Source organism: Rhea pennata, chromosome 2, assembly GCF_028389875.1.
Source record: "Rhea pennata isolate bPtePen1 chromosome 2, bPtePen1.pri, whole genome shotgun sequence".
NCBI lineage: Eukaryota > Metazoa > Chordata > Aves > Rheiformes > Rheidae > Rhea > Rhea pennata.
The window spans coordinates 94,093,755-94,116,511 of NC_084664.1; the positions used below are offsets into that span (position 1 = coordinate 94,093,755).

General features: G+C 40.9%; 1 protein-coding gene across 3 annotated transcripts in view; it reads left to right on the top strand.

Annotated features, from left to right (window-relative positions):
- Positions 1-22,757, top strand: part of JARID2 (jumonji and AT-rich interaction domain containing 2) — a 228,358-nt gene that overhangs the window by 110,464 nt on the left and 95,137 nt on the right. For all 3 annotated transcript variants that reach the window (XM_062569927.1, XM_062569925.1, XM_062569926.1), the window contains one exon: positions 16,185-16,326. Coding sequence is in view for 2 of the 3 variants with exons in the window: in XM_062569925.1 (XP_062425909.1) it covers positions 16,185-16,326 (142 nt within the window). In the remaining variant the exon portion in view is untranslated. The remainder of the gene's footprint in view (positions 1-16,184; positions 16,327-22,757) is intronic.

Genomic DNA, 22,757 nt, shown 5'->3' on the forward strand with positions numbered 1-22,757 from the left:
TGCGGTAATGCCAAGTTCAACAAAATGGTTCTTGGAAGTCATGCAGTGCTCAAAGCTTTCCTCTCTAAGAGAGGCAGGTTTTGTGGGAGGCAAGTTTTGTCTCAATTCAGCCTGATGGTAGTAGATGAATGTTGGAAGGCTGCAGCTGTCTTCAAATGAAAAGTCCTGATTTGACCCAGCTGGGGCAGTGTCAAATAAGAATATGACTTCAGAGGAGTTAATCTGCTAATATGCAAGACATCTGTAAAATGTCCCTTTTTCCTCCCAGGAGCTTACAGCTTGATTGAAGGTGGGTACCATTTTGAGGAAGAAGCTAGCTATGGCCATTGTAATTGAGACCTTAAAAATAGAGTTCAGGCCTCTGTTTGTGATTCTGTTGTAGGAGTATATAACCACTGAAGAATATGAACAAACATGCTGCCCGGCTTACTTTTTTCCAATTTACTGCTAGAAACTAGAGTGGGAAAAAAATAAACTGGAAGCTACTGGAGCCTTGTTGATTAAAGAACTTCCCCAGATGCATTTTCTTCTTCAAAATTCACTGAAGTAAGGTCTGTATTTAAGACTATGCAAGCTACAGCTTTACTTTATGTACTAACCAGTGATACGCAGCAGATGCTGCTGGACACATACAGTTCCATCTCTAAAAATAGGGTATCTCAAACCTGTTTAGGTTTCTGAAACAGTGAAGTGTGGCTTAATTCTAAATTGCGGAAAAACTGTTCCCAGTCCAAATCTAGCTGCATCCGCTGCTGATGTCTGTCATCAGGGATATTCCTATTTATACTATTTGCTCTCTGTGAAATGTATTATAGGATGTTTAACTGAAAATGATTGCTTATAGGATAATTTTGGGGTTAATAGGCCAATTTTCAGATACTTCTATGTTAATATTAAACAGCTAGGTGTACTCCCCTCTTTCTCTGTGCTGCTTATTCTCTGTCTTCATCCTTTTTTCTGTCTTTTGGTCAAAACCAGGAAAAGCTGTGTTTACTTCCATTTCTCTGTGTAGTTTTTCTTTCCTAGTATTTACGGTTTTTATTCTGTAATTCTCTATTTTATGTGCTTCCTTTTGCCCTTTAAGGTAGGGTTTATTTCTGCATTTTGCTATGTAGTGAGAACTCCAGGCTTGCTGTCTCAGTGTTAGAGTAGCCTTGGAGATCATAGATTTCCTTTTTCCTCCTCTCACAAGTTCCTGGGCCATCCAGCCTAATGTGAGAGCAGATTGGCCTAAGTATTTGGAGAAGAGATCTATAATAAGCACTGGGGACATGCTGGTAAAAAGCATCAGCATGGTATACCAGCTCAGCTGGAGTACTGACTGTACATTAATTCTCTAACTTATAATTAGCTATATTAAATTCCAATTTTCTGAAAGGAACCATTATCAAATAACACTCTGTTTGAAATCTCAAAGAAACATAAGGAATGAAAGCTTAGTACTCTTATGCTTTCATCTTTCAGAAGCAATCCCTATCTCAACATCTTGACCTACATTTTCTTTTTACCCTCTCCAAGAGACATTGTGTGGATTTAATGTCTCAGAAGGGAGGTAAGGATTTTATGCATGTGTATGTGTTGACATATAAAGTTTTTGGGGAAAATAGTGAGGCCTTCATGTCCCCAGAGACTTTGTGTTTTTTTTTTTTTGTTTTTTTTTTTGTTTTTTTTTGGCTTGAAAGTGTTTTCCATAATATCGCTAAGGCAGATTTCAAGTTCAGTAGGAGATTAAATTTAAAAAGTCTGTTCCATTCCTTTACAAATGGTCTGCTTTTATGTACCCGGCTTCTGCAAAGCCATTCCTGATCTTACGCACCAGTAAAGAGCATGACTCCCCTTTCTTCTCATATCCTGCTTGTTATTTGGGATCCAGTCCTTTCTTCTTTCCTTTTCCCTTTCCCTTTCCCTTTCCCTTTCCTTGCAAGTGTGCATTTAGAACAATGTTTGTGGTCACGTTCATTATTGCACTTAACTGTATAGCTGTTTGGTCTTTTTAGTAAGCACTTTTAATCCAAAGTTAAATTTTGCCCCCAGATGGCCTGAGTGCGCTGGAAGGGACACTCGCTTTTTCTCTTTAGAGCTGTTGCCACCAGGATGCAAAGGCTGTAGGTACGCTAAGCAGCTGGGGCAGATTACGGGCTAATCCCGGTACCAGCTTTGGGTTTCATGGGAGAGCAGCTCCCTGTGCCTGCAATGCTGCATTTCCTTCCCGTGGAAACCAGGTTGCGTGCGTGTGTGTGTTGGTTGTGCATGCACACGTGTGTTGGGGTGTGCAGGAGTGTGTGTACGTTCCTAGCTCTCACCCCGGTAAGGAGCAGGGGTTTAGGCACAGCGAGGGCCTGCGTTGAGCGTAGGCGCAAGTGCTCCTAGGGCTCCCGCTTCTGACACTGACAGAGCTGATTCCTCCTCCATGTACTGTTCCTTTCTGCCTCGTCCTGCTGCATAAGGCTACACGTCGTGGTCTTGTCTTCTCCCATGGCAGAATAAACGTGTTCCCAGAGCGGGCTTCACCCTGCACTGAGGCGAGCAGCATTCTTCTCCCATTGGTTCAGTATATTTTTTTTAGCACCTTGAACACATGAAGTGCTAAGCATGTGCTAAGTGTTAATGCTATTTAACAGCCTTTGTAACTTGAGTTTGGCTTAGTAGAGAGGTCTTGAAATGCAATGTAGGGAATGTTCAAACTCCAAGAAGACTTGCATGGTCTGGACTGTTTCAGTTTAATATTGGTATTTCGCTTTTTATAATGCACTGTGAATGTACAGATGGATTCCAGTCTTTATTTTTCTGTTTTTTGCTTCGGTATTTTCATGTTATCTTGAAAATAGGTTGCATAATTTTTTGGGGAATTTCAATAAAATTCTTTTGGCCCTAAATTATATATTTTTAATTGTAATAGTATAATGGTAAACTTTAGCATACACACAACCTCTTGAGTATATTTTGAAGGCTCATTTATTGTTTTCTTCCTGCATTTCTATGCTGTTTCGTTGCAAGCACCCTTCCTCCCCCTAGGTTCTCTGTTGCTGTATTTAAAACAAGAGAAGTGCTAACTGATAGCAGGTTTTGATTGAATGGATGAGAGGAATATTCTGTGTAAAGAACTCTTAGTGGTTTCCAGTTTTAGGGGAAAAAAAAGACTCCTATTTAAAAATTATGAGATAGTACTTTATCTCCTTTGCTTAATCAGAAAGATGGAATTATTAAATATGCATCGCTGTATATTCTTGATCATATAAGTGTCTGCTGGTTGTTATTCCAAGGCTTCTATTAAGTCAGGAAGCAGCTAATGCTGTTTCACTTCCCCTTCTGATGCCCAAAAATTTGAGCAAGAAAAGCTTTTTTAATACCAGCAGAATATTTCATGGTGGTGGAATTTCTTTAAATCCTCTGGGAGGTTGTGTGGCGGGAAGTCTCCTTACCATTTCAGAAGCCCTTTCTCTAGCATCACATTTTCAAATGCCCGGCCCCCTACCCCAGTTCTCATCTGTTCCCCCCGTGGTTCATCTGCAGATCTCACAAAGGGGAGGTGAACGTAAGGTTAAGCTGTTGGCCTCAAGAGAAAGAAATAGGGATGAAAATTGCCTGGCGTTTGAGGAGGGTTTTCTTAAAAGCTGTAACATCACTGACATTTCGTATGCTGATGCTTTAGAGAGTTGCATTAATCTCAATAAGAATAAGTTGTTCCCCAAGTAAAATCAGAACAGGCACTATGCATTCTCTGGCAGTTGATAGAAGTTTACATTTTCTGATGTCTTTGCCTTTAAGCTTGTGTTGCTCTTGATTTGACCTGTGCTTCATTCCTGTGATGAGGGTCTCAGGGCTTAACTGACCGTGGCGCTTGGGCTTCTTGTGCTTTGCCTCCTCATCGCCTCCCAAGCCACCGACCGCGTTGTTCCGAAATGATACTGTGGCGCTGGAGCCAGCCTGGGAGCGTGCTGCTTGCTCTAGCTGTAAATTTATTTCCTGGGGTGTTCTTTCAATTGCACGTGCCCAGCAGGTAGGTGACCGCTGCACGCTTGCACGGCATCTGGCAAACCCCTCCCGCCGCTGCCGGAATCGAGCCAGAGATGCCCACGATCCTCTCCTTAGGCAAAGGCTTAATGCTAAAACAGAGGTGAAGCGTCAGCACTCCTGTGCATGCGTCTGGCAGAACGATTTGCTCATTCACGTTGGGCTTTCGTACTGCACTTGGGATTAGGGCGAGCAGCGCTTGGTCTCAGTGTTTTACTGTCACTGTCACGTGTCGTGAACCTCCTCTCCCCCGGCAGTAACTCTGCAAATGCGTTACAGGGAGCTGAGTCAAAACGGCAGAACAGCTCTTCGTCCCAAGTGTGAAATATGGTTGTCTGACCTTTGATTTAAGAAAGTGAGAAAATCTTACTCATTTGCCTCCCCACCCACCCCCAAAAAGAAGAAGAAACGGCTTCTTCTGGGTGAGGGGAGGAACAGTTCTGCAAGAGTTGATTACACAGAAAAATAAGTGGTGGTTTTTCTAGCAACCTGTTTTTGAAGCTATTTTTGCCTACTGTATGAAGAAAAAAGAATCTGCTTATGGCCCCACTGTTGTTGTTTGGTATGTTAATATCACGTTAAATATTTTTTTCAAAACCCTTGCTCTGAATTTAGCAAGCTGCATGTGAAATCAGTGACGGGGAGGAGACCCCGAGCGGTCCCAGGGCCGAGCGTGTTACCTCCCGGGCGCCTCCTGCGACGGAGGGGGGACGTAGGCGCTGTTGAGGAGAAGGGTTCACTCCCCGGCCAAGAGTGGCTCCTGGTTTTGCCCTGAAGAGAATCGCCTTTCCCTGCTGGTAGCCAGGGGCCTAGCAAAGTGGACGAAATGCAGAATTACAGACAAAAGGCTGTTTATGCTTCAGGAAATCGGGTGGCTTAGTAAAGTGGACGAGAAACTTTGTCCCCTTCCCCCCTGCCGTTCTCCAGGAACGTCGCGGGGCCTGACGCCGGCACGGCGCCGTTGTCAAGCCTACGTCAAGGCTCCGAGCAGATATGCGCGCTTTCAGGCTGGCAGGGAATTGGGAGTTTGGCTGCCGGCGGGGCCGGCGCATCTCCAGCGCGGTGGGAGGCAGCCTCCCCGCGCAGCCCGCGCGCGCGGGGCCGTCCTCTGCCGGAGCACGGCGTCGCTCCCCCTTCCTGCCTCCTCTGGCCGCCTCCTTGGAGAGCCGCGAGGGCTGATTTCCACCTGCGCGTCGCCTGTTTTTTTTTTTTTTTTTAAAGTCGGTGGCTATTTAATTGCTCTAAACTCAGAGATCATAATTCAAATGTTTAGTAGAAGAAGGTGGCACCAAAAAAAAACCACAACTTTCCGTCAGCAAAAGGGGTTGACAGGTGCCTCCTGGAGCTTGCTGATGGATGATCTCAGAGCTAGGGAGGGCATATTCACTGGAAGGTTATTGCAAACGTGGAGTGAAAGTAATTAAAATGGTTCAATTCAAATACCTATCATGTGAGACTTGAAGTTTTTGTAGAACGTTCAGCATTTAGCTCAGTTATTTTTTCCTCGGACAGGAGGGCTTTTCCGTCGTTTGTCCATCATTTCCACACAGGCTCACGTGAGGTGCTGCAGGCTCTGTGCCGTGCACGGTGTCCAGGTCTGGGTGCTCACCAGGTGCGGCCAGAGTGCCAACGTAGCTTGACAGACCCCACTCCTGCAGAAGGCCACTGCGGAGGGCTGTGCAGATGCCTGCCCAGTGCAGGTACTTACGGCTGATGCTCGTGGCCGCCTTCACAGTGCTGAAGAGCAGCACGCTGGTTGAATGTGCCTCTTGCTCTTGCATTTTCTCTCTGCTAAGATCATAAGCCCAGCTTATTTGTGCAATCCATTACTGCAGATGAGCATGACCCATGCGTCATTAGAGGAAGAGTGTGTAACAAACGTTAATCAAGGTGCTGGTTGCTGTTATTTCCAGTTTCATGCAACTGTGCCGTTTTCAAACTATATGACCTGTAAGGTTTTCCTAGAAATTCTAACAAATACAGCCAAGCCTTTCTCAGCCTTTGGATTTTAGCTGCAGATTTTCCCTTTTCAAGGCTCTCAAGTATCGGTTGCTGGTAGTGAAACATTGTTTGCCTGCGAAATGTTGTATGCCTGATTATTTCCCTGATTGTATTATTTGCACATTCATTTGTTTTAATTTCTTCCAGTTAACAGGCTCTTCCTTGCTTCAGTGTTTTTTCCTTCGTATTCTTTCTTCCTCCTTCATTTATGCTCTGTGGAGATGCATTTACTAGTTTTTACTTGGGGATGTGTGGAGTCCCCCCCCCCCCCCCAAATGTTTAGTCCCCTGGTGTCCAGGTATGGATATTTTTGGGGGTATAGATGTGTTGTTCCTTCGTCCATCCATTCCTAGTAGAAGCTTAACTCTGAACAAGGTGCGGTTATGTCACTGAGTCTGAAAGTATATCCCTATGTAAAACAGTTGACTGAAACATAGGATCACTAATGATGTATTACAGTTAAGATGGATCTGTGTAAAAATGGTTCTGAAAAGAGAAAAATTGTCCTCATATGTCTTTGCCACCTAAATGCAAGCACCTGAACTAAGGAGTAACTTGCTTTACTTAGTTGTTATTTGCCAGAATAAAATATCCCACATAGAGGGATCCTTGTGAAGGACAGGCAAAAATACATTGCAATCACTAACGTTTTTCCAAATAGCTGTCAAATAGATTTGAACAAAATAAAAGTGGAAGAAACAAAATGTTTTAAAATGAAATGTTTTCCTGCATAGTCATGTTGAGGGTTTCTTTTACTCTCCCCACTCTTGGGATATTACGCCATTGGTTCTCCGTTCAGCTATAAAATTCCCCAGAAAAAGCAGAATAAACAAGACACAATGGTTTTGGCATAAAAACCAAAGAACAGTTTATCTGTATGTCACTGATGATTTTATTAATTCATACTCTTCTGTATGCCCATTTATGCAGTTTCCTATCCTTGGTATCCTTTAACTGAAAGGGGATAAATTGTACTTGTGGACCTGCTTGTCTCTGTAATTTCAAATAAAATGTGCTTTTAACTCTGCTTCCAGATTGCATATGTTATTATCAAACAAGAGAGGAGATGTCCTGCAGGACAGATGTCCTTGGCATAGCTGCAAATCAGAAGGCATGTGTTCTCCTTGGGGAGAAGTAAAGCCATTCTGTCCAGCACCACAATCAACATGAGGCACACACTGTGTAGGAATTTTAATAATCCCATGTCTCATATAGTGCTTATTATCTGTACATGTCCACGCACTTTATGGAAGTTGGTATCACCAACTTTCTTTTGCAGATGGGCAAGCTAAGGTGCATAGAGGGGGAGTGACCTGCTCAAGGGCACTGAGTAGCGGTGGTAGTGTCTGGAGGGGCTGCAGGTCCCTGCGCCTTCAGCCGGGTCCCCTCCTAGGCACGAACCGCCCGTGCAGTTGCAAACGGCTTTAGGCTTTATCAGCTGAAGTCAACCTGAAGAGCACGGGTCTACAGCTAGGCTCTTCATTTGGAGTCCTGCTGTTCCTCTGGAGCTTTTCCTGAGCCGGGGGTTAGGGGACAGAGGTAGTTCTGTAGTGCTTTGTGAATGCAAGCTGTATGCGGCAAATAGCACTCTCCCTTGGCAACAAGGAGGAAGAGTACAAGGCGTTCATTTCCCCTGTGCTAACAGCGAGCGCTTATAGTACTATAAAATTAACTGTGTTTCTGTTTGTCAAAACTTGTGACCTTTACACGGCCTGGTACGTACTTGTTAGGAAAGCTGCCGCTCTCCTCTTATCGTGCTGCTCCAGTAGCAATTGGTAGAAGCACGATAGCACAGTGTTACTGATACAGGAGATAGAGAGCAGCTGGTACGGCGTTTGCCACGAGCTTGCTTTTCTCCCTGCTGCTCTACTTCATTCATGACAGCCTGAGCTCGTGTTAGGCTTTTGGGACTTGCTGTAACTGTTTGGGGTTTCTTTTCTTCCATCAAAGTTTAAAAAATTGAAAATTCGGAAAAGTTCTAGAGCGGAAATGCAAGATGCTAAGTCGTGCTCTCCCTCTCCCCCCCTTAATCATCACTGACTTAAAGCCAACTCTTTGGATCTGTAGGATGGGATTTTAGGAGAAACCTATTGTTACCTCCAACTTTTTGGAGCTGGTATTACTGCTGGTTCCTTTCTCATCTATGCATCAATACCTTCCCTTCCACCTGGTTTTGTGCCCTTTGTTCCAGATCGCATGAACATGGATCTGAGGCTAATAAATCGCTTTCTGTCCAATAAAGATTACGTTGCCTCAAGTGTTAGTGTGTCCTGCCTGTGAGAAACAGCTGGGATGATTTTTCATTGTGTATCCTTAAAAGCTGAGAAATGCTTATAATTGGAGAGGAGAAGCACTTTGAATAGATTTTAATAGAAACTTAAAATGATGAAAGTGTAAGCTTTAAGTGAGGGTTTTTCTCTGTATGTGCTCTGTTACAAGTATTAGTATACCTTTATATTTCTTACAAATATATTTCATAAACAAAACTGAGGCATGAAATACATGCTGTGGCTTGGGGTAGTTTCCTAGCAGAAGTAAATTAGGCTCATTTTTGACTGTTAAATTCTTGTTTCTATCAGTTTAGTACCAAAAAAAAAAATTATGTTGAAACAACAGAACAATATAATTTGAGGTAATAGTGCTAATGGGTACTTGATAGTAGGCTCTTCTGTATGAAACAAAATCACATAAATGTCTTTGGTTGCTTCATAGCAGTTTTGGATGGGGATATACTAGGAATAAGGAGCTTCTTTCAACCTGCATTATTTAATCGGTTCTCTTCGGTGATCTCGTCTTTTGACAGGCTGACAAAAACATCTTGTGCTGTAATGTCATTCATGCTTGGCTTCCATAGTAATGATGTGTATCTACATATAAAAGAACTGTGCTCGTCATTTATGAAGACTGTACAAGCCATTTGCTAACAGTTTTTGGCATAACAGTACTACTTTATGCATATGCTCTGTTATGTACCACAATCAACCTAATGTCCGGTGGCTTGTCATCTGCATAGCCTGGGTACCATTAATTACCATTATGGTGGCGACACAGAGCATCGTGTGGCATAAACAATGCCTTTGTTTCATGCTCTGGCTTTTTATTTACAGACAGAAAATTGTTGTAGTGATATCAAAATAGTATTTTTATGACATTTGTGCTTAAAAAAATGGGCAGAGAATAGGTCTTTCTTATCCCAGAGAAAATTATTTTATAAAAAAATTATGCCACTACCATGAAAACCCAGTTCTTCAGTCTCTAAGACAACCGTGGCATGAAAATAAGCCCTATTTTTGAAGCGTGTTGTCTGTTTAATATGTAATGTGATACCTTGTCATGCTGTGACAATGTGACAGATGGCATTTGCACTATAAAACTAAATTATCTTTTGTGCATAGCTATACAACAGCTAAATACAGTAACTCTGTACAGTATGCTGATTAATGCAGACTGCAGATGTTTTGGAGATACTGGTATATTTTAACTTGGCATTAGATGATTAATGATTTTATTTAACGTGCCTACCAGGTTTTTTGTAGTATTTCAGCATGTACTCTGGCATGTAAGGGCTTTTTTGTTTTGCTTTTTTGGTAAAACTAGGTACTTAAAGTTATGGAGAATGCAATGTAAATTTAGTCTGATTTGTATTGTAACATTTTGTCATACTTTTTGGAAAGTGGGTAAAGACTTCATTAAAGATACTTAGCAACTTGTGTATAAAGTTATAGCTCATAATAAACTGCTAAGTTATGTGGTTCTTAGGCTGAAGGAGACGAGGTTTAGTTGAGTCTTCAGTTTTGTGTTGTTAGTTTTCTCGTAGAACGTAACCTGCTTGAAACTACAGGGAAGAGTAAATATTTAAAGAGCTGAAGTTGCATTTTTTAGCAACTTTGTTTCTTCGTATTTTATGCATAGAACCCATTTTGGTCATCATATACAGTACAGTAATGCCTAAGGATTTCTCCATGTTCAGATGGCATGCACCTATCAAACCATAATCTGGGATGTTTAAACATGTAGCTTTCTAACCTCGCAGTCACCTTTGTGTATTACACCTTCAGTTTTCCTAAAAGAGACGGTGCAAAAAGAAGAAAATTAAATCACTTCTCTTTTTCCTTTTTTTATTTTTTTTAACAAAACTTTCCTGTATAACTCTAAAACTAAACAAAATTTCAGCTCCATGCTCATATATTCAAGATCTATTACTATTATGTGTTACTGCATATTCTCATAAATAATTCTGTCGCCCTAGTGTGGTGAGAATGTTGCTTGGAGTAAATATACTTTTTAAAAACTTCTTGTAACTTGTGTTTATTTGTTTTGCCAGTTGCCCTGGGAACTAGGCCTTTGTACTAGCCTGGAGCATTTCAGCTTGCAATGATCAGTTAAGAATGCAAGAAGGGAGGTGGAAGGGGGAAAAGCCCTTTAATATCTCTTGGCAGTGGGAAGAGGGGGTGCGTCTGTGGTCAAGCAACACGAGGGAGCTGATTTATGTATTTCATGTTATAGTTGAGATCTAGAGAACAGAAAGCCTGCAGTACAGCTTCTTGTCCTTTAACTACTTGGATACTCTTGGTATTTGGTGGTTATCGCACATAGAATATTATGAATACAGTTGTGTTGAAATTCCCCTTTGACTCAATTACTTAGCTCAGTTTATGCTTTTAATATCTTTGGCTTGTGCTTGTTAGTTGTTGACTGATTCTCTGTTGTGCTGACTTTGTGGGTTGCCTCTGCGGTGGGAACTGACTGGAAACTCAGCTGAATCTGGTTCAACCTCCTAAGCTTCCTTAGCACGCTGCATGGGGTAATAAAATAGGTGTTACCATCCTATTACAAGAGAACATGGAAACTTTCAAATTCAGGCCTCTTAATGGTTTTAGAATAAGTGATACAGAAACAGATACAAATCTCAATATGTTCTTAAAACCCAACTAACTAACTGAAAGCCTTCCTTTATCTTTTTCTCTGTCTTCCCTTGTTAGGTTGCTACTGTCTGCTCTCCTCTTCCCCATTGACTTTCATACTATATGTTTATGCTTGCCCTATGTTTGTTGTACAGAGCCTTCCCAGGTAGTCTGATCTAACGTCGTGTGTTCGGTGAGTCTGGTGCTTCCAAGACCTCCCCTGCACATGCCTGTAAGCCATTTCTCCGAATGTCCAGAGATGTGTTAGATCATAGCTCAATAATAGAGTTGTAGATAGCTGCTGAAGTGCAAGTGTATCACCAAAAATGGTTAGGTTAGCACCAGTATAAAGCAAGCCCCAGCCTGCGCTGGAATAGTATGACTAGTTGCTACACTGTTTTGAAAAGCAATGCAGTTAGGTCAGTGCAAACCGCTTAATGTAAACTCATTTAAGCCGATTTAGCTGGTCTTTTTAGACTGATTTTTGTGAAAGGGACGAGGCTATCGCTGGAGAAAGCCCAGCCTCTGCTCAATTAACACCTGCAATCAAAAAGCAAACAGGATAGTGAGATGCCGTGGGAACGGTAGGGAGCACACTATGCAAATGTTATAAACCCAGTATAAGCAATTCACATGCTGTCTGGAATACCCTATATGGTACTGCTCAGCTCGTTTCAAAACAGTTGCTGCAGGCCATAGAAAGGTGATATGGATGGACAGCTAGGGCCATGGACCAAACAAACAAACCTGTAGCTACAGATAGACTTGGAAACATTCAGATTATTGAAGGCAAATAATGAGGAGGTGATAGAAGTCTGCTAAATAATGACTGCTGTGCCAGAAAGGGATATTTTGCTTTCTCTGTCTCATAACTGAAGAAGTAGTGGACATAAAATTCACATTTACTGTTTTCTCAGTGCAGTTAGAAGCTGGTAAGTGATATTTTTGACTTTCTGAGCAGCACGTAAATAAATTGGAATTTGCTATTACAAGTTATACGGAGCAATTTAGCAAACTGTTAGGCGTAGACATTTATGTGGGTATTATACATTTTAGAAAGATCATTAAGATCTCTCGTGGTTCAGTTTGAAGCAAGCCTTTAATCACTAAGAATTAGTAGCTGGCCTTTTCTTAAAGTAGTCTCTGGTCTTGTTCTGTCCAAGTCAGAATGGTAGATTTGGTGGACCATAGATCTCGTTTAGTATGTCAGGTCTACTTCTGGCTTAGCTAAATAATTGGTTATTAATGATCTAGTAGTTGTTTATTCAGTGACTTTGAGCAGTTCAGTGTTTTAATTTCTTTAAACGTTGGGCAGCAAACATAAACTGCTTCACTATATGCTTATATACATATTGTATACTATAATACATGTACTTTCTATATAGAGACTATATATAGTATTATAGCATAGTGTTGTTATGCATATACTATACATATGCATAATTATTATTTTGCTTAGGTAATTTTAATATATGAAATTAATACATGAAACATTCCCCTAACTTGTAATCCAGTTACCGTGCTTTCAAATTTGGCATTTAGTTTTTAAAAAAATGTAAAAAAAAAAAGAATTTAACTTCTAACATGCATTTATGCAACATTTTGTTTATATTACAGGAATAAAGTCTATTTTTATCCACCTTGAATTGTTCTATCTAGCTGTTTGCACCTTGTGTTTGGTGAGAAGTCCAGCTGCTGGGGGTGCAGACAGTGAGAGCTGGGACTGAGATGCACTCGGTGGGTGGTGGCCAAGCAGTCAGTGACAACTATTTTTGCAGTGGAGAATGTAACCAGTCCTGGGCTTTGCCATGAGTGAGGCCTCACTTGCCTGGTAACTCAGAGGTTAAGGGACACAACTGTGGAAAAACAGTAGAGGAAATATTTGTCCCTTTGATTTTATTTGCCTCTTAGATGGCTTACTGGTTCCTCGGCTATTGTGGGAGCTCCTTAGTAGCCAGGATTCAAGAGTGATTCAACTCTCCAGGCTATATTAAAGCAAAGAACATTTTATTACTCAATTGCTTTCCCCTCTTCACATACATACACAATTGCACTACTTTCTTTCTAAGAACTAAAAAAGTCTGCTGCTTTCTATTACTTGGTTAACTTTGCAGAGCCAAGGTCACCTGGATGGACTCTGTTCCTCCTGTCTACCTCCAGTGTGGCTTGTAGATCCCATTGGGCTGTTCCTGCACCTGCTTGGTAACAGCAGTGGGGATGCATGGGTGTCATTCTGCAGAGTGTTGTGGTCCCCAGGCTGTCTTGGGATACCTCTGGGCCTCCAATTGCTTGATTGCTCCTGATTTATGCACCAGAGTGAGGAACATTGTTTGGCTCAGAAGGCTCAGCCAGAGAGAGCAGGAATGACAATCGAAGAAAGAAGGTACCTGGGGGCAAGCTGGATGCATCTGATATAAAAATGATTTGAGTGACAATAAACTTCATAACAGCCTACTTCAGAATGTGTTTTTTTTTTCCTCTGATGCTCAGGAGGCAACTGCTTCTGTGGACTGTGTGGGTATCTGTGCCTTCCTCACTTCTGTGTGGATTTTGTGATTATACTGCCCTTGAAAAGCTGTAGAACATGACACTTACTCCCCTGTATCAGTATCTCTCATTTGCAGTTTTATGCCTCCATTTTAGGGTGCTGATTTTAATTGATTTCAGTTGAAGGTGTTTTCTTTACAATAGCTAGCTTTGGTTATCTGCAATATTACTGGATTTTGGGATGGTTTTGGTTGTGATGAATAGTAGTATATGAAGGGGCTTTTTAGGAATAATAAGATGAACCAGTGTTTCTCCTTGAGGGACGAAAGTTATGCCTGCCTTCCAAGTGCACTGATGGTTTGGCAGAGTGGAAGGATGAAATTTCCTTCCAAGTGCATACGAGTTGACAGCCCAAAAGGTGATTTTCTTGACTCATATACTTTAGATTACTGGGTTTTATGTATGGCATCTCTCCAGAACAAATATTGCTTTTGGAAAACCTAATCAAATTCTGTCATAAGAGCTGAGTTACTGAGTATCAGGCCTCAAATGAGATGCTTGATTTAGACTTCTCTAGAGTTTTTAAATTGTAAATTTTATCAGCAATAGTTTCGTGGCAAAATGCAAAGCAGAAGTTGAATAGTGCTTGAGAATAAGCTTGGCTATTGAGCAAATCTATTTAACATTTTTTAAAAGTCTGCTTCAGTTCCTCTGGAATGTCATGGAAGAATGCTGTTAGTCCTCATTTTAGCACTACATTACATCACAAATTCTATTGCAGTATCAAGCTCTAATACTGAAATTTGCATTCTTAGGTCACAATTTGAGATCCGTTTGATAGAAAGGAAATGTGAAAAGGAATTTGACATAACGGAAGTAAAAATTTAAATTCGGTCATTTAACTTCTCTGGGCTATATATCAATCTCAGACTGGTTAAAAGAAATGCTTTAGTACAAAAATTGATGCTTAACTCAGTTTCAGCCTTGCCTTGCTGGGCTTCATATTTTTAATAAAAGAATGGAGTACCCATTTACTGCACCTTCCCTCCTGCCCCCCCCACCCCCCCCCCCAAAAAAAAAAAAAAAAAAAAAAAAAAAAAAAACACAAAACCAAAGATCCAGACTTCTGCTTTATAAGTATCATTTAAAAGTAACATACAAAAACTGCAACGTCCATCTGTAGCCACTGTCCAACTACTTTCCAAGTCAAGGAAGTCTAGCATAATTCAGAGTGAATAAGAACAGACTTTGATGCAAAAAGGAAACAGTGCTCTAATGTGAGCTTTGAATTAAGGTGTTTAAAGATGGCCAATTAGAATGATTAGATTGGAATCAGAAGTTGTGAAATATTTAAGAGTCATAGTACCAAGTGAGTGCCAAATAAATGGACGTAAGAGAAGGGAGCACTTGGTCTGTTCCTGAGATATGAGTACTCAGAACAAGCATATTGCTGGAGCACGTTGCTTTCTTTCAGTCTATTTATGCTTAGAAGTTTCTTTGAAGATTCTTGGTTGAATGCTAGGTTATGTGTGATGGCATTGCTAGGGCTAAACAGCATTTTCCTCATAAGGTAAGTCATAAATGGAATAGCAGCATTAATGCAGTGCATGTAGTAAGCATTGAACTATTGTTAGTAAGCATTACTAATTTTATACTCTTCCCACCCTTGCTGCCTGGCTTATCTTTGAAGCAGTCAGCCCTCTGCCCACCTTCTTTCTAAGGTGAAATTGTGAAAAGGGAGACTGGGATGACCTAGGAAAGGAAGTCCTACCAGCACTTCTCAGAGGAAATAAAGCTGTGAAACAAGGATGTATTACGTCTTTGCAAAAGTATTTTGATGGAGAGATGGGTTAGTATTCTCCTGGATAAAATCACAACTCCTCTGCAATCTTCAGCTCTTAGAACACAAAGTAAACGCTGAGCTGATGACATTGTTAGTTGTCGTCCCCCCCCCATCCCAAAGTCTATTGAGGAATGTGTTGCTATTTTAAATTTTTCCTTAAATCTGAATGGCTTTATCTCTGTGCTGTTGTTTTACAAGAGTCAAATCATACTGTATTTATTCACACAAGTAGAAGAAGCAGAATTTGTTAAACATTGCATTTCTTTAGGGCCTGACGGTTTCTTCCATCTGTATTGCCCAGCTTGCTGTAGTATTCCCCCAAGCAAGACAGGAAGGCGTAAAGGGAGAGGCCACTGTGGTGTATTGCCCTCTACCTTATGTACCTTTGTTTCCAGTCCATAGTTTCTGTCTTTGAGTGATGTCTGGCTGGGAGAATTGCAGTCAAGAGGAACAGATACTTGCTGTTTGTGCCTTTGGGACTTAGGATTTTTTGAAAGGATTATAACTTGTTAGAAGGAGCAGAGTGAAGAGCAGGAAGGCAAACTGACCACATAGCAAGTTATTTTTATATTGATATACACATGTATGCGAAAGATTCCCACCTGTGCCAGACGATAGTAGTTCTGTAAAATGGGGACAAGGTTATGCACCTTTTAGAGTAAGGATCTGACAAGATTGTGAATGTGATTAAAAACATGTGTTGTACACTTATTTGGAACTGGTGGTTTTCAGTTAAGATCAAAAACATGCAAATTTATCAATTTCTTATCGGAATACTTGGGTGAAAAATCCATGTTATCACCATATCTCTTTGCAAGGGAATTGTTTTGTGAGTCAACTCACTACTGTTAGTGTCGTGTGTGATTTTTTTCTAATCCACTTGTGATTAGTAATGAAGATTTTGAATATTGTGTACTACTTTGTCATATTTACAGGACTTCTCACTAACGGCCAATCTAAAGGATTAGGACCGGGATCAGAACAGCTGGAGAATGAGAAGGACGATGCATCGCAAGTGTCCTCAACGAGCAATGATGTTAGTTCTTCAGATTTTGAAGAAGGGCCCTCAAGGAAAAGGTCAGTAGCGCTCTGTGATTAACGTAGTAGCCTTTCAGCTCTGTCCGTTTCCTGCTGTGAGCTTGCAGTTATATAATCAGAGGGCACATTTGTGTATACTACCTTACCTTAAACAGACTTTCCAGGAGTCCTTCTAGTAACAGTGAGGATATGGTGAGTTTTGGCTTCATCCTTCAGTATAGATGATAGAAATAGATCGTGCTTGCTGCTGTTTTGGAAAACAGGGAAAAGCAGTTGTTGTTTTGCAGTAGATGGCTGCTAAGTTAAATGCCCTAGTACTCTGCCCTTACCATCTCACCCACTTTGGCCTCTCAGGGTCGTGTCAATAAGTACGTGTGTGTAATTTCAAGAAAAATATTACTGAATTAGTTAGTTACTGTTGTTCTTTTTAATTTTCTGTGAATGAAACCACGTTAAGTTAAAAAAAAGAGAAATTCCTGAGAAGACAAACTGTACAGTAAGCCAGCGTTGTGGGTTATTGGTTGTAAGGATTGCTTTGAGATAATGAAGTGGCAAGCTGAATCCTGTTTCCTAGAAGTCAGTCATAAAGTCCTTGTTGAACTCTTGTCATGCTACAATTTTGGCCAATCCTAAACGTGCAAAATGTGGGTTAAAACTGTGAGACTGAAGCCAATGTCTTGCAGAAAATATGCTGAAAATGCAGGCAGAGTCTGGGAGGTATCTTCTGTGTGAAGTAAGAACCAAAACAAGCTGTCTGAAAAGTGCCATTTAAAAGAGAGAAACGAAAAATGCTCTCTCGACCTTTTTCCTTCAAACCTCCCTCATCCTAGTCCTGAGCCAAAATGAACAGTAAAATAAAGATCTCTTTCAAACAAAAGTTGTATTCCTGTTTTGTGCATGGCATTATGATTTCCTTGGGAAGTCTTACGGTGTGAGGAGAGTGGTTCTTTCCAGGATAACCCTTCCTCAGCTCCCCCGTACGCATGTGCACAAAAGCAAAGTCTGCCTCTGGGTATGTCTGCTTAGCTCCTCTGGTGTATCAGAATAAAATACGTGTTTTTTTCCATACTGATAAAATTTTTGTAAGAGCTTTACTGCATTCGGCTGCAAGTTGGGGGAAAAATAGTGTGTGAATGTTCATTTTTGGCTTTATGATAGATAAGGAAGGCTTGAAAATGATGTCTGCTTAGAAATTTAGATGTGATCTGCTGTAATGTTCCTGGGAGGCAGAAACCATCTTTTTGTGATGTTGCCACTGATACTGGTAGGGTATCTGCAGGAATTCGTGCTGCCTCTGTACTTTTCATGTCTCCGTGTCCAGTGCCCAAGCTCCTCGACTGGGCTGGCACAACCATTGGCAGTGTCACACCATGGATAAGTTCAAAGAGAGCTGGTTGAGGTTAAAAATAATAGTGAGGGGAAGATATATTTAGGCTTTTTGCCGGAGTGTTTTTTGTTTTGTTTTGTTCTTTTTAACCTGCGTGAGTTTTCCTATCTTGTTCACATCATAGCCACACAAGCAGCTGTCAGGTCAACCTGTGAGAACATGTCCCTTCAGCTGTCCTTGCGCCTAGTGCCCTGCGCAGCTCAGCTCCAGAAACAAGTCCCAAGACATCACAGGTCCCAAGAAACTGAATTTGAGTATTGTGGGAGATTTTTTTCTTTTTTTGAAGGAATACTCTCTCTCTCTCTCTCTCTCTCTTTTTCTTTTTTTTTTTTTCCCTGTGGAATTTAGATACTTGAGAAGCAATTGAATGGTTCGGGTGTACCACTGTTTTGCTTGCTGGATGTGAAACCCTGACAGTAATTTTCCAGACCTTCAATTAAAAATAATAGGGAACTCGATGTCTTTGGTACTTTCCAAGTTAAAAACAAAACAAAAAATAAAAATAATAATAAAAAAAAAAAAAAAAAAAACAGAAGCTGAGATGAGAAAGATCATCTTTTTGGCTTTTATGGAAGACAAGATACTATTTCACTTCTTCTTCATGTGTTATGATTTGTTGAAACAGTTACTTTTGCCACTCCAGTTTCTATGAAGGAGAGTGTTCCTGTTTTGTTCCCATTTAAACATAGACTTTTATCTACTTTCTTCCTCTTCTAGCTTCCGCTTTGCACACAGACCTCTTTGGTGCTTTTTCTCTTAAGCTGCACTGTAGCATTTTGAATGAAATAGTCTTTTAAACATTCTAGTTTTTGCATGTACTTTGTGCGCTTTTTTTCCCTAACAAAAGCTAGAACATGTCCTGTTAGTCGTCTACAAATACTATTAAAACTGGTGGTGTACACAGTGAAGTGATTTTGGAGATTGGTGCATACACTGACGCATATATATTTGGAACTTGCTCTATTTAATACAGTGAATTTTGAGTATCAGGTTTTGCATGATGTCGGAACCGTGCATATATACGTAAATTATTTTTTAGTTTCTTTTTAGTTTTCTGTAGGGAAGAAGCATTTGTTTTGCTACTTGAGCCTGTCATCTTCTAGTGGTGTAGGTCACCTATATCTCACGCCAATGACAGAAACAAAGAGGATATTAAGAAAGTAGTTATAATAAATAAGGGAGGCTGTGGTGGTAAGAGGGTCTATTTTGTTTTGTAGTTTGAGGGTATGGTTTGATGTTACTGGTTTCCAGTGTAACTTCAGACTGGTTGCTGCTGTGGAGGCCAACCCATTCCCTTCCTTTCTCTTCCCGGTTTCTTGTTCCCTCCCCTTCCCATCCATCCTGTGTGGGAATCTTCTGGCCTCCAGGCTGGCCAGGTCATTGAACTGATCAGCACAATTCCCCCCCACGCTCGGCAATCAGAGCAGGTCACGTTTTATAAATGCAGCAGCTGGATGGATACACGAATGAGTGTAGCGTGTGCACGTATGTAATCTTCATTCATATTTGATGCAAACTCTTCAGGTTTCAGAGATGACCTTTGCAAGAGCCTGAATGCACAGCAAGTGCTGGTTGGCACTTTGAGCAGAAGGTGGACGGGCACCTGGCAGTTGGTATTGTGCTGTGGTCTTGCCGTGCCACTAATCTCCAATTTGAATTTTCCTTTGGGAAAAATGAGGCAGTGGGTGTTGCCAGTAAGTTACTAGGCAGAGGAGTCAGTTACAGACAGGTACGTGCTGGCAGGCACCTGGGGAGAGGTAAATCCCTACCAGCCTGTCTGTTAAACAGGGAAGGGGTTATTTCTGAATACTCCTGATTTCCTATGTACATGCACAAGCTGTGTAACATAATCCTAACCAAGAAAGGGTTTAAGTATAACTGTCTGGTTTTGCCCCTCTCCTCCTCCTTTGCCCCTCTCCTCCTTTTTCCATTTAAACCCCTTTCCTAGTAACATAAATGTAATTGAGCAGCCAAGCTCACCATAAAGCGAGCATCATCATGGGAGGAGAGAGATTGTTACAAACTGTTACAACTTGGTGGTAGAAAAGGGGAAAAGAGGTGGATAGAAAGCCTTTGCTTGTATGAAGTCTCCAGATGAGTCTGAAAATCAAAAACCACACTTGCAGAGTAAATGGGGTTTTGGGGCATTGGTATTGGCAATAGCAGCCAGCACGAGACTTCACAATATTTAGGGGTTTTTGTTTGTTTGTTTGTTTGTTTGTTTTTGAGTTTTCATACAAAGAATGCAAAAACTTGCTTTTATGTGCAAGTGATAAATTGAATAACATTATACTGGCCTACCTTACCAATTTTGCCAGTCATGCTGGAAAAACTGAGCTGTCTATGCAAATGAAGACTGGGTTGAGGTCATTTGGAAAACTTGGTTTGTATTCTGTCACTTGAAAAACAATTTCCAGGAAGTTAGAAATCCTTAAGGTCTTCAATTTTATGACCTGTAGGAAACTTGTGAAGATTCGTTGCGTGTGCAAAGATATGTATTTAATTTGTGCTTTATGTTATTAGTGACCAGGTGTGAGTGGACGGGACTGATGTTGAGTGGTAAATAGTACTTGCTGCCACTAAAAAAGTGTTGGTGTTATTCTGCTATTTGACCAAAGCTCAGCATTCAAATATTACATTTAAAAATGCTGCACTGAATCTGTTGTGTAATGAGTTGCAGTCTAATTGCCATGTAAGTGAGACCGGTTGTTAGTTTGTTTGATGTTTTTGGAGGAGAGGAAGAAAAACTTTAGTGTACAGGCTTGATAAACTGTCAGATTGGATGGTCTTCACAGAGTAAAGACTGTGCATTTTAAGAAGCCATAAAAAAAAAAGTGGTTGCTGCAGTTTATCACTGAAGCAGGAGAAATGCAAGTTCAGAATCTGTGGGCGCTCCGTTGGTAGGCACCTCTGATGTCAAGCTATGATTCTCCATTGAGAAGGTCAGTAGGTAACAGGCCAAAGAGGGCTGAGACACTGGTCTCTTATGTGCTGGTCTCTTACTTTTTTATGGGTAACTCTTAAGAGTATGACCTCTGGCAATTAATTATAATGTGCAAAGAAAATAATATGTTTTCTAGCACGTCACTTGCCCTACCCAAGAAGAGACATATGCAGAGCAGATTTAATGTGTCTGTTAAAAGTATGTTAATCCTCTCCTCTTTGGAGCTACTGGATTATTGCTTGCTTCCTGTTCCTAATCAGGTTCCTGTTCATTTGCATGATACCCTTTGCACGTGTGTGCTGGGAATTCTCAAGTGCACAAACACATTTCTTTTTTATTGTTAAGTTCTGTTAATAAGATGCTAGGAGAAATAAGAGAGCAGTGGCTGATTTTAATGATCCTTGCATTTAAAATTTTGTTTTAATATTTAATTTTTGAATATTTTCTCCATTAAGGGAGGAGTGGAAAGGTTTGGGGGTTTGTGTTTTTTTTTCTTGTTCCTCCCCACCCTCCCTCCCTCAAAAAAGCAGCTGGCTCTTGTGACTAACATTAACCTTATTCACAGGAAGCCCACAGTGGTCAGCGTCCTAAGACTGGTTAGCGTATGGTTCCAGTTTTCTAACCGTAGCTGTGATGTTACTACACTGGCCTAGTTGTTGTCAGCATCCTGTGTGCTTTCTTGAAGACAGACTTCTGAGAAGTGAAGGTGAAATTACAGTCTCAGAGCAGGAGAAGGAAGGATTGGGTCTGTGCGTGCGTAATGTCAGTGTGCCACAAATAGCTGCTCTGTTCCTCAATATTTTTCCTTATTAGAGCTGTTTCAAATATTTGACCGCTGGGTGCCCAGCGTTGCCTCCCTGCATCCCCATCTCCGTTGCAGGAGCCACTGAACAAATGCGTGTCCCTATCCAGAGGGAGAATGCGGGCAGCAACCAGGAGATGATACTTCTCCGCTGTTCGCCCCTGCTCTCTTGCTACAGGGAGGGTCACTGGCAGCAGGAGAAGGGTTCGACCCGCTGGGGAGCAGTCATGTATGGAACTGCTATAGCTAGATTGGCCAAAAATTGTTCATTAGGAACTTTATAAGGAGAATCAGAAATGCAGTTCTGCGCTGCAGCAGGGCCAGTGCATGCGATGTGCTCCTGCCTTGTGCCGGCTCTCTGGTGCTCATTTGCTATTTCTTTATTTTAATTTAATGATGGTTTAGCTCCAGGACCTGTTTCACTGTGGGGTTAGATGAGTGCCAAGCTGATCCAACAAAGGGAGTATGTGGCCAAGCCACTGGCACAGCCATATCACACCATAAGCAAAATAAAAAGCCAGGCAAGGATAGGTAAGCTTCTGACTATTAGGCAAGCCCCTAATTTAATTAATTCCTTTTAATGATACATTCTTACAATTTGAACTGCAAAAGACTTCCTTGCAGTAGAGCTGTGAAAAAAATCAGAGGCTTGAGATTTGTGGGTTTTTTTTTTTACTTTTTTCAAAATCGTTTTTATACTTGGCATGGTGAACCGTCTCTGTAATACCAGACTTAGCACCTTCCATGCAACACATAACACAAGGTTAATACTGTTGCCACATACGTATGTTTGTGAGGGATTTCTGCTCAGTATTCTAGGTGATAAGAGAAAGAAGTGTATTATGACTCGGGTACGAACATAGGAGACTAGTGGTAATATCAAAGTATTTTTTCAGGACCTTTTCAGTGAATGGTCTTTTTGCTAATTGAAACACTATGTAATATATTTGTGTTCAGCTGTTGCTTGCTACCATACAATGTAATGCCACTTAAAAACTAGGTGCTTCAATTATCTTTCTAATGTGAGTAGGCTATGGAAGCTAGTTATTTGCTTATGTGAAGAAGGAAAACTATGTCAATCCACAATAAAAAGAAAGTGGCAAGACAATTTAGAGATAATAATTCCAATTTTTCCCCCTCTGGAAATTCTGATATGAGCAGAATGTATTTTTAGTTCAGCAAGTTTATTTTTAACAAGCCATATAAACAAAACAATAATAGTCCATTGGAGTGGATTTGCACAAGACTATTTGCTCAAGAATAGTTTGGGGAAAAAAAGGGGAAAAAAAAAGATTACCTACTCTATAATGGAAACCAGGAGATCATTCTGTGTACTT